The sequence below is a fragment of the Lactuca virosa genome, chromosome 5, assembly GCF_052849685.1.
Source record: "Lactuca virosa cultivar CGN04683 chromosome 5, Lactuca_virosa_CGN04683_v6, whole genome shotgun sequence".
NCBI lineage: Eukaryota > Viridiplantae > Streptophyta > Magnoliopsida > Asterales > Asteraceae > Lactuca > Lactuca virosa.
The window spans coordinates 363,810,726-363,823,107 of NC_136430.1; the positions used below are offsets into that span (position 1 = coordinate 363,810,726).

The following is a 12,382-nucleotide window of genomic DNA, read 5'->3' on the forward strand; positions in this document are numbered from 1 at the left end:
TTTGTTTTACCAGTGTGCCAAATCATTGTTGATTTAGCAGCAATAAGCAAATAGGTTGGATCAATGAGGGTCACGTCGTAGTCTTCCATATAGTAGTCCTTAATGAACCCACTATATGACTTAGGAAGTGATTTAAGAACAAAGTCAACAACCAGCTTCCTAGAGACATCGACACCCAATATTTCCAGCCTGTCAATATGCAATTTCATCTCCAAGACGTGAGCACATACAGACTTTCCATCTTCGTGTTTGCTTGCCAATAGGGCTTGAGTGACATTTAACTTTTCAAGCTTTCGAACACGTAGGTCAGGGAGAACTATTGGAGGAGGTGGAGGAAGTGAAGTATGATTTCCATTTCCACGATCCAAACATGGAACATCATCTTCGTAAGGAAAGCCTTTTCCAAAAGATTCGGGAAGACCATAGTTGTCAGAACTTGACATCTGCAAGAGGGAGAAATTCAAGTTAGTTGATTTAAGTCCTTAATATGAAACCCAAATGAAATATTAAGGCTAGGACCCAACACAATATTCTACAATTCGGAACAGGGATGCCGTAATCCAATTGAAAAATATTTGAAGGTAGGTAAATGATGATTTACCAACTTCCACCAAGAAAAATGAAAATGAACATTAGGTTTTAAATGAATTGAAATTCCTAGATCTTTTGAGATTCACTAAACTTTTCAATGGCATGTTTAATCTCGATTATGCCCTTCAAGTTTGTGACTGGGATACCGAGGATCACAAACAAGGTGTGAATAACCATGCAAATTAGCTTGGTACTCTCGAAGACATTTATCACCTAATCAATGTGCCGGTTAACCACACACGCTCCATTGATCTATGATAATCTACGAGCTACCCATTTCCATCCTTCATTAGTCCCATATTAGTGTGCCGGTTAACCACACACGCTCCACTAACGACCAACAAGGTGCAATGCGCAATTTCATGGATTAGCACCAAATTCAAATTTTTCCTAAAGTAATTAAGATTTGGGAATTTTTAAAATATTTAGTTACTTCGTATTTCATTATACTTATAATGGAAGTTTGTGTCCTATCCTACCTGTTCAGCTAACGACCCTCCACTAGTCAAGGGTGCGATGGGTAAGAGAGGATACCCAATGACGGTCATTTTACAGGCCCCTTCCTTAAACGCCCCTTATAGACCAGCTTCGTGAATAAGTCCTACTAACGGTAAAACTGACTTTTAACTTAACATATATAATATATTAGACTTTTAATTTTATATAGTATAAGAGTGTATTTTATAAATTTAAAATACTAGGCGGTTTAATCTATAAATTGGACTTTTAATTTAATTAAACTTAAACCAAGTTATTATGGATTTATTAATTCTCTCTTTTAATTAAACACTTAATTAATTTAATAAAATCCATAAGGGTGTAATTTGAACTTTTCAAAGCACTAGGGTTTTAGAATTTAATATTTCAAAATTAAAACCTTTTAATTAAAATTTTAAATTCCAAAACTTGAGGACAAATTTTGAAACTTTTTCAAAATATTATGGTTTAACTATTTAAATTTTTGAAAAACTAAAACTTTTAATTCAAATCTAAACAATAAAACCAAACGGGTGTAATTTAAAACTTTTTCAAAATTACTAGGTTAAATATTTGAATCAAAATAATCCTATATTATCCATATTTAACCAAATCCACCAATTTTGATAAGGATATCTCATACCAATCATAAAAATCGATTTTAGGCATTAAAACGAGTTATGGTAATTATCCAAATCAAAAACTGGCCAAAAAATCGAAAATCCCGGCAGCAGATCACACGACTCGTCGAGTCTACTATGGAACTCGTCGAGTTCATGCAACTCGCTGAGTCCATACATGGACTGGTCGAGTCAGCCTGTCAGACATCACAATATTCGACTTTCTGGTCCTTTGGCAGTTCACTTTTGCATCTATTCAATTGAAAAACGACCTAAGCTCTGATACCACTGATGAGATTTGAGCATAACAACATTCATATGGTGTACATGCAATCCTAATTGCTTTGGATCTAGGTTTTTCTCTATTGAACATACAACTATGAATACCAAAGCAATAACCCTATGAACTAGCATACACAATTCGAAAATCACATATGATTAGGGTTAGGAACTTTACCTTACTTGTTATGTAGCAATAACAAGAACAATCCTTCTTGTTCTTGACTTATTAAAGCCTAGTGCCCCAAGTGTTGTACCTCTAATGGAGTCACAAACACCCAATGCAGGAAGAATGACTTAGGAGAGAAGGATTTCGGCCACCTTAGGGTTTCATAAAGCATGGGGAGAAAATACTTAATATTGGGGTCTATTTATACCAAGCAAATTTGTTTTACCAGTGCGCCAAATCATTGTTGATTTAGCAGCAATAAGCAAATAGGTTAGATCAATGAGGGTCACATCGTAGTCTTCCATATAGTAGTCCTTAATGAACCCGCTATATGTCTTAGGAAGTGATTTAAGAACAAAGTCAACAACCAGCTTCCTAGAGACATCGACACCCAACATTTCCAGCCTGTCAATATGCAATTTCATCTCCAAGACGTGAGCACATACAGACTTTCCATCTTCGTGTTTGCTTGCCAATAGGGCTTGAGTGACATTGAAATTTTCAAGCTTTCGAACACGTGGGTTAGGGAGAACTATTGGAGAAGGTGGAGGAAGTGAAGTATTATTTCCATTTCCACGATCCAAACATGGAACATCATCTTCGTGAGGAAAGCCTTTTCCAAAAGATTCGGGAAGACCATAGTTGTCAGAATTAGACATCTACAAGAGGGATAAATTCAAGTTAGTTGATTCAAGTCCTTAAAATGAAACCCAAATGAAATATTAAGGCTAGGACCCAACACAATATTCTACAATTCGGAAGAGGGATGCCATAATCCAATTGCAAAATATTTGAAGGTAGGTAAATGACGATTTACCAATTTCCACTATGAAAAATGAAAATGAACATTAGGTTTTAAATGAATTGAAATTCCTAGATCTTTTGAGATTCACTGAACTTTTCAATGGCATGTTTAATCTCGATTATGCCCTTCATGTTTGTGACTGGGATACCGAGGATCACAAACAAGGTGTGAATAACCATGCAAATTAACTTGGTACTCTCGAAGACGTTTATAACCTAATCAATGTGTCGGTTAACCACACACGCTCCATTGATCTATGATAATCTACGAGCTACCCATTTCCATCCTTCATTAGTCCCATATTAGTGTGCCGGTTAACCACACACGCTCCACTAACGACCAACAAGGTGCAATGCACAATTTCATGGATTAGCACCAAATTCACATTTTTCCTAAAGTAACTAAGATTTGGGAATTTTTAAAATATTTAGTTACTTCGTATTTCATTATACTTATAATGGAAATTTATGTCCTATCCTACCTGTTCGGCTAACGACCCTCCACTAGTCAAGGGTGCGGTGGGTAAGAGTGGATACCTAATGGCGGTCATTTTATACGTCGCTTCCTTAAATAGCCCTTATAGACCAGCTCTTGAACTTCATTATCTTGAGGATTACCCTCTTCAGGCGGTCATTATACTTCGTATTTCATTATAATTATAACGGTAAGACTGACTTTTAACACATACATATATAATATATTAGACTTTTAATTTTATATAGTATAAGGGTATATTTTATACATTTAAAATACTAGGTGGTTTAATCTATAAATTAGACTTTTAATTTAATTAAACTTAAACCAAATTATTATGGATTTATTAATTCTCTCTTTTAATTAAACACTTAATTAATTTAATAAAACCCATAAGGGTGTAATTTGAACTTTTCAAAGCACTAGGGTTTTAGAATTTAATATTTCAAAATTAAAACCTTTTAATTAAATTTTTAAATTCCAAAACTTGAGGACAAATTTTGAAACATTTTCAAAATATTATGGCTTAACTATTTAAATTTTTCAAAAACTAAAACTTTTAATTTCAAATCTAAACAATAAAACTAAACGGGTGTAATTTAAAACTTTTTCAAAATTACTAGGTTAAATATTTGAATCAAAATAATCTTATATTATCCATATTTAACCAAATCCACCAATTTTGATAAGGATATCTCATACCAATCATAAAAATCGATTTTAGGCATTAAAAACGAGTTATGGTAATTATTCAAATCAAAAACTGGCCAAAAAATCGAAAATCCCGGCAGCAGATCACACGACTCGTCGAGTCCACTATGGAACTCGTCGAGTCCATACATGGACTTGTCGAGTCAGCTTGTCAGACATCACAATATTCGACTTTTTGATCCTTTGGCAGTTCACTTTTGCATCTATTCAATTGAAAAACGACCTAGGCTCTGATACCACTGATGGGATTTGTGCAAAACAACATTCCTATGGTGTACATGGAATCCTAATTGCTTTGGATCTAGGTTTTTCTCTATTGAACATACAACTATGAATACCAAAGCAATAACCCTATGAACTAGCATACACAATTCGAAAATCACATATGATTAGGGTTAGGAACTTTACCATACTAGTTTTGTAGCAATAACAAGAATAATCCTTCTTGATCTTGACTTCTGAAAGCCTAGTGCCCCAACTGTTGCACCTCTAATGGAGTCACAAACACCCAATGCAAGAAGAATGACTTAGGAGAGAAGGATTTCGGCCACCTTAGGGTTTCATAAAGCATGGGGAGAAAATCCTTAATATTGGTGTCTATTTATACTTGTGGCTGCTAGGGTTTTAGGTGGAAACCCTAATATGACTGCTTAGGCCTTAAGCAGCCCATGGACACCTTCTAGAATACCCCTTAGACGAATTCTTCATGGGCTTCCCATAAAATTCGTCCAACCTTATTCCAAGGTGATCCATCAACCCAATTGCAACTATCAGTGATTTGCAACATCAGTCCCCAATTATTTAATCAGTCTCTTTTGACCACAAAATTAATTCCAAATTAATTTCTGATCAATACTAATTAAATAATGTGATTTCCAAATAATATATTAATCTTGTAATATATTAATAAAACCATTTTGAGTACCAATTTATTATTCATATAATAAATCCTACTCTCTCTTCTTGTGTCATCCTATCATGTTGCATGAGTGAAGGCAACCCAAAAGGACCATGCTCATAATCGGGTCAAGTACATACCAATAATAGTTATGGGCTTAGACACCTAGTCCAACACTTTCGTCTAAACACATCTCCTGAAGCTGAAGACTGATGATGAGTATCATCTTCAACATTGACTGGGGAATCCTGAGTTTTAGATGGAGAGTGATGAACCGCAGCAGAGGATTCTGCGGTTTTGGACTTACGTTTCTTGGAAGGATCGTTGCCCTTTCTAACTGTGTTACGGGGTGCTTTCTTTGAAGTCACAGTTTTCTTGACTCGTTTAAGTCTCGGTTGGACAACCTGGTCTGCGGTAGGAGGGACCTGGGTTGCGGTAGGGACTGCGGTACTAGGAGGAACCTGTGTTGCGGTGATGGATGTGGTAGCTTTACTTGGTCTGGGCGGGGAAGAGTGGTATGGGTCAATACCACTCGTAGCCACAATATGGTCAGCTACGTCATGACTTGTGAGTCCAATGGACTCCAAAATATATCTAGGAAATCTCCTAAGGGGTCCAAAAATAGTTTGATCTTTTGAGGCTGTGTACCATTTCAGATCGCGAGTAGCAAATAAAGTTGTGTTATCACCTATATTGAGCTTGGCATCCTTTTGAAAATCCAAGATGCACAGTGACCAGAAACGATCAAAGGTGAGCGTGGTTGCGTCTTCTCTTGGAGCTTTCTTAGGAACGTACTGCAAGAAGTCATCCCATAGAATTTGACCATAATTCATATCATTACCGGTGTAAATGCTCCAAACCAGCTCCATAAGCTTGATCCCCATATTGTCCGTTCCACCTGTACGACCGGAGAAACTTCTGATAACGAAGTGGCACACAAACTGCCACAACGCCGGGAGTTTATTCTTTTTGAATTCTCTGATCCCATTCAGTTTCTTCTGGTAACCCATCTGGTACAGGGTTGAGATCACGTCATTATGGCTTGGTGAGTAGAATTTTGTTGAGGGAAGAAATCTAAGGTTGATTGCTTTCAGAAATTTGTTTTTGGTTAGAACAACCAGTGAATCATCCACCAAGTTGAGATGCACTTCTTGAAGTTGTGGCTTGGACGGAATGCAGAAAAAGCGCACTTGAACAAAGTCGGTAATGGAACTACTTCTGTGAAAGAGTTGAAAGAACCATACAGTGGGTGTTTAGGGAGGAACTTGATCATCAATCTGATAGCCTCATTGTATGAAGGATGATCTTCGAACACAGCTCTGAAGTTTCTTGAAGCAATGGATGGCGATTGGTCTTTAATGGTGGTTTCAGAGCCAGTGGGACGAGCAGACCCAGATGCCTTCGATTGTTTCTTGGAAATTCCCGATTTCACCATGATTGCAGTAAAAGATTTTAGAACTTGCAGGAAAAAGTTGGAGCAAGAAGATGGAGAAGATGAAGATCGTCTTTAAGGATTCAGAAAGCGTAAAGCGTTCTTGGAAAGAACTGGGGGTTTTTATACCTCCGGATTTCAAAACTTATTGTAATTGATTTATTTACAGCTGTTAATGTTAAAAACCCTTGGGTTTTTACCATTATCGGCCACAAATAAAAGAAAATCAAAAGAAATTTATTTACTAGAAAAGCGGAGCATTAAATGCATGTCAGGTCCATGATCACACGCCGGTAGATCGTGTGGTGAAGGGTTTTTATCCGTTGTGAAAAAGTGGGAAGTGGAAATGGATTTGACAATAAACGGCTGTGAGACATCGCTGGTTGAGAAAAGAGATTTCTTAAAAGACTGCGTTTTATGGAAAAACGATTTATTTGAACTTTATCCTAAAATAGGCCTGACTAAGAAAAGTGTTTTTGAAAGAGACTGAAACATTGTATGCTACAAAATGAATGTTATGAGGAATGTTTTTTTTATTTAATAGGATCATAAAATAGCACACAAAGTTCCCAGTTTTTTTGAAGTGATTGCGGGATCATTTATTGCAACTGCGGTTGAATTCAGATGACTGCGGTGGTGTGCGGTGTGACTGCGGTAGCATAAGCTAAAAGAACACTTGATCAAAAAGTTAGAAATAAAAGAAATTAAGGACCAGAAGAATATATAGATCATATATGATTGCGGTATACTAGGTATACTGAAAAGATATATGATGAATATATTATTTTAGAACCGCAGTGAGGAAAATGCTTCAAGAGTTTTAAGTTGAAAAGAAAAGAAGCAATTTCGTCACGCTTGAGGACCAGATGTGGTCTGTGGTATCTATCAATTTAAAAAGAATTGCGGGTCTGGATTCATCATTCCTAGCATTTCCAGAAAGCTATTTAATTTTGTAGCATCAAGTGCCTTGGTAAAAACATCAGCTATTTCTTCGTGAGTTGGAACAAAGATGAGTTCGATGTTACCATGAGGATGTGATCCTTGATGAAGTGGTACCGTAGTTCAATGTGCTTCGTCTTAGAATGGTGAATAGGATTATGAGAAATCTCTATAAAACTCTCTAAATCACAGAAAATTGGTACCCGCAACATTCTGTATCCGTAGTCCATGAGCTGAGTCTTCATCCATAGAACTTGGGAACAGCAGTTGGCTGCAGCCATATACTTTGCCTCTGCGGTAGACAACGAGACACAATCTTGCTTCCTTGAAGACCAGCTGACTAGTCTTCCTCCTAAGAATTGGCAACCACCGGAAGTACTTTTTCGATCTAATCTGCATCCTGCATGATCCGCATCTGTGAATGCTTGAAGGCTGAAGTCATTTCCTGCGGGGTACCAGAGACCTAACACTTTGCTTCCCTTTAAATATCTGAGGATTTGCTTGACTACAGTCAAGTGAGATACTTTGGGATCCTCGTGGTACCTAGCACATAAGCCTGTTGCAAAGACAATATTTGGTCTACTTGCGGTGAGGTACATCAATGACCCAATAATTCGTTGATACGTTTTGTGGTCAACTGTCTCTCTTGTAGGGTCAGCTGAAATCTTGTATCCGAAGGCCATCGGGACCTTGGCTCAAGAGCAATTGTCCACTGAGAATTTCTTCAACAGCTCAGTGGTATATTTTTCTTGATGAGTGAATATCCCTTGAGGGACTTGTTTCACTTGAAGTCCTAGAAAGAATTTAATCTCTCTATTCATGCTCATTTGGAATTTACTTGTCATGAGCTTTGCAAAGTCATTCACCATACCCTGATCTGTGGATCCAAAAATGATATCATCCACATATATTTGGACGAGCATCAAGTGAGTACCATTTGCTCTTTTTATCAACGTGGGATCAATCACACCTCTTTTGTATCCAGACATGACAAGAAACTCAGAAAGAGTCTCATACCATGCCCTTGGTGCTTGTTTAAGACCGTATACTGCTTTTTCTAGCTTGTAGCAGTGATTTGGAATTCTTGACTTTCGAAGCCTGGAGGTTGTTGCAAGTAAACTTCTTCCTTCAGTTCTCCATTCAAAAAGGCACTTTTACATCCATTTGATGTACTTTGATATTCTTATGTGCCGGATACGCTAAGAAAATGTGCATTGCTTCCATTCTTTGCTACGGGGGCATAAGTTTCATCGTAGTCAACGGCTTCAAGTTGGTTGTACCCCTTAGCCACTAGCCTTGCTTTGTTTCTCACTACCGCACCAGACTCATCAAGCTTGTTTTTGTATACCCATCTAGTACCAACGATTGTATGGCCTTTTGGCTTCGGTACCAGTTTCCACACTTTGTTCCTTTCGAACTCAGCTAATTCCTCTTGCATCACGGTGATCCAGTCGGGCTCCATGAGTGCTTCTTTTATCGTTCGAGGCTCGACTGAGGACATGAAAGCTGCATAGTGGCAGTGGTCCATTAAATCACTAGAGGATTGAGTTTGTATGCCTACGGATGGGTTTCCAATGATTGGACCCGGTGGGTGATCCTTCGTCCAAATGTGAAGACGAGTTTTTTGGTGATCTGTAGCTGCGGTAGAGGGAATATCTTCAACGTCAGAAGATTCTACGGTTGGAGAAGGTAGTTCCCCCTCGACTTGGGAGTAGCCCGCAGAAGTATCTTGGACTGTAGGAATTTGAATAACAGCAGTTGAAGGAGGTTCCCCCTGAATTGAGGATGAGAGTTCCCCCTAAACCGAAGATGGTTCCCCCTGGATTGATGAATGAGTGATAACCCTTGGATCTGATCTTGTGTCTATGTTTTCAACTTCATCATCCTCAGAGTCTGAAGAGACGTTTGATTGGATAGTGACTCTGCGAGTAGACACCAGAGTTGCATCTTCTAGTATTGGAACCTCGATGGTTGTCACTGGAACCAGAGTTGAACTTCCCCCCTCAACCGGCGAGGTGGAAGTATTGACTGACACATCTTCAGATAAGGTTGGACCAGATACTTCAGCATGTTGTTGTTGAGCTACCGGAGAGACCAAGATTTTGGAGAGATGAGTTGTCTCTGCGGGGTCAAAAAGATCATCATAGTTGATTTCAACTATGTTTAAGGGACCCGAAGAGGCTGTGATATCACTTTCCAGGATAGCTTTTGTTTCACTTGACAGAGCAGTGTTGCGGACATAATAGTCATCAAATTTGACATCGAAGGTTTCGACTATCAGTCTTGTACATGTAATGAGAACCCTGTAGGCCACCTTATTGGTTGAGTAGCCAAGAAAAATGCCTTCATCTGATTTTGGTGCAAATTTGTTGAGGTGATCCTTGTTGTTGATCACAAAACATCTGCATCTAAAAATATGGAAGAATTGGACATTGGGTTTGCGGTTGTTGAGGCCCTCATATGGAGTCTTGTTAAGACGCTTGCAAATGATGCTTCGATTTTGAACAAAGCATGCAGTTGCCACTGCTTCGGCCCATAAGTAGAGAGGAAGGTTCGTAACATTGATCTAGCTGCTTTGACCAATGTGCGATTTCTTCGCTCTACTACTCCATTTTGTTGCCGTTGTAGGGAGCTGAAAAGTTGTGACTGGTGCCCCTGGAAACCAAGAAACTATTCAAGAGATGATTAGTGAATTCGCTTCCATTGTCACTTCATATTCTTCTAACTGGTAACTTGATTTGGAGCTCTATTTCTTTTATAAAGTTGATCATGATCTGCGGTGTGTCGGATTTGAGTCTTAAGAAGAAGACCCAAGTGAAACGTGTAAAGTCATCAACTATAATCAGAATGTACTTTTTGTGATGGAGACTGGGTACAGTAGATGGACCGCAGAGATCAGTGTGCAGTAGCTCTAATGGTTCAACAATTGAAGAATCGATAACCAGTGGATGGCTTCCCTTTGTTTGCTTTCCACACTGACAAGTTGGGAAAAGTGTATCATTCTTGTACTTCAAAATTAGGAGACCACAGACGAGTTCTTCGGTGACCAGGTTGTTGATATACCGGAAGTTCAGATGAGCTAGCTTGCGGTGCCATAGCCAACTAACTTCGAATACTGCTTTTGACAGAAAGCACAACTGCAGTTTGCCAATGATCAGTGAGACATCCAAAGGATACATTGTCCCTTCGGATTTGGATTTGATCAAGCAGGTGCTTCCATCATTCGTCATTATGTAGCAATATTCGTTATCAAATTCAACCTGATGACCAGCTTTGCATAGTTGGCCCACACTGATTAAATTATGCTCGAGGCCTTCTACGTAAGCAACTTTTTGAATTGAGAAACTTCCCGTGGTCAATACACCGTAACCCCTTATGATTCCATTTGCATTTTTCCCAAATGTGACGTGTCCACCATTACAGATAGGCCTGAAGTCGCGAAGGTATTCTAACTTTCCGGTCATGTGCAAGGAGCAAGAACTATCGATTAACCACTCCTCTTCTTGTTCCTCCTTGCACATTGCCTGAAAATTAACGGGTTAGTTTGGGCACCCAAACAAGTTTGGAGCACGGAGTCACATGAGAAACTTTCTTACTGGATGCATGTACGTGAGTCTTAGGTACATATTTTGTGTCAGTTTTTGACCTAGTCTTGGGTGTTTGGTAACTTTTGGGATCCTACGAGGTTGGATTGGACGAGACATTTTTAACAGGTAGAATCCAAAGGAAAGATTTTTCTCGTTTATCCAGACACCGTACTTGGTCAACGGTCCGGTGGGTGTAGTTTGAGTGTTGTGACCGGTCCGTGGGTGGGATTTGGTTACAGTGCCCTTGGGATTTGAAAAAGCTTTTGCATGTGAATTACTCCTCGGTTTTGACCTGACTACAGATTGATGTGATTTTGATGGTTCAAGAGTTGGTAAGATGCCTTTCCACTTTGGATCATTTAAGGAATAACTTTGAAAAGAATACTTTTGAAAAGATGTGACTTTCTTTTGGGATTTTGTAGGAGTGTTTGAAAAAGTTTTTGTTAATGTACATTCCTTTTTGTTTGATCCTTTGACTGCTGTGATTTTTGAAAGATTTTTAGCAGTAGTGGGTTTTTGGAAACCTTTTTGAATTGAAAATTTGGCTTGTTTGACAGTTTTGTTTTTTGAGATCGGCATCCCACTTTTTTACTTCGGGACCAGAGTTCCTCTTTGAAAGCCAATTTTTCTTGAGTCTTTGGAGAACCGCAGTCTGAAATGTTTAACTGCGGTTTCTTGAAAACCTTTGAATGATTTGAAAAACGAGGACTTGAGTCATCTGAACTAGAAAGTTCAGGACTCTGTGAACAATGGCCAAATTCAAAATTTTCAATTGGTAATTCATGAAGAATGGGCTGAATGGTCACTGAGCTTTTGACTGCGGTCTGCGGTGCGGATGACTGAACTACCGCAGAGTATGTCAAGGATGGTTCATTACTGGGACATTTTATGGAAGGCAGGGATGGCCAATTTACAACTACTTCTGGTCCTTCCACAATGATTTCTTCATCTACATCTGAAGATGACTGAGAATCGGGACAAACTGTGCCAATGATGGGCAATTGATCACTTGGATTACCAGAGGATCCAGGAAGAATTTCCTCTGTGAAACAATTGTTTCTCAGCTCATGAAGTTTACCGAAGTGACATCTTATGTCTTCGGGGAACGTTTTATCATTGACTGGATAATGAAACTCACGCTCCGGTGGGACATATGGTCGATCAGCATTGAACCGGGGAGTTGAGTTCTCATCGGTTGAGTACCCATTGGACCATCCCCAGTTATAGGTGTTATCTACGGTCCCATTGTTCACTAGGTTTTCAATTGCTTCAGTTTCATTAAAAAGCTTTTCTATTAATCGATTCAAATGTACAATTTCTTTTCGGGCAAGATCCCGTTGATTTAAAGCAATATCTAACTGAGTTTCACTCAACATTTTAGCATCTTTTTCTAACAACAA

General features: G+C 38.6%; 1 protein-coding gene across 1 annotated transcript; it reads right to left on the reverse strand.

Annotated features, from left to right (window-relative positions):
- Positions 1 to 6,693: 6,693 nt before the first annotated feature.
- On the reverse strand, positions 6,694 to 8,078 carry LOC145113552 (secreted RxLR effector protein 161-like). Its single transcript, XM_079049621.1, has 2 exons — positions 7,599 to 8,078; positions 6,694 to 6,864 (listed from the first exon to the last, which is right to left on the reverse strand). The coding sequence occupies exons 1-2, from the start codon at positions 8,076 to 8,078 to the stop codon at positions 6,694 to 6,696; spliced, it is 651 nt and encodes a 216-aa protein (XP_078905747.1).
- Between the last annotated feature and the right edge of the window lie 4,304 nt (positions 8,079 to 12,382).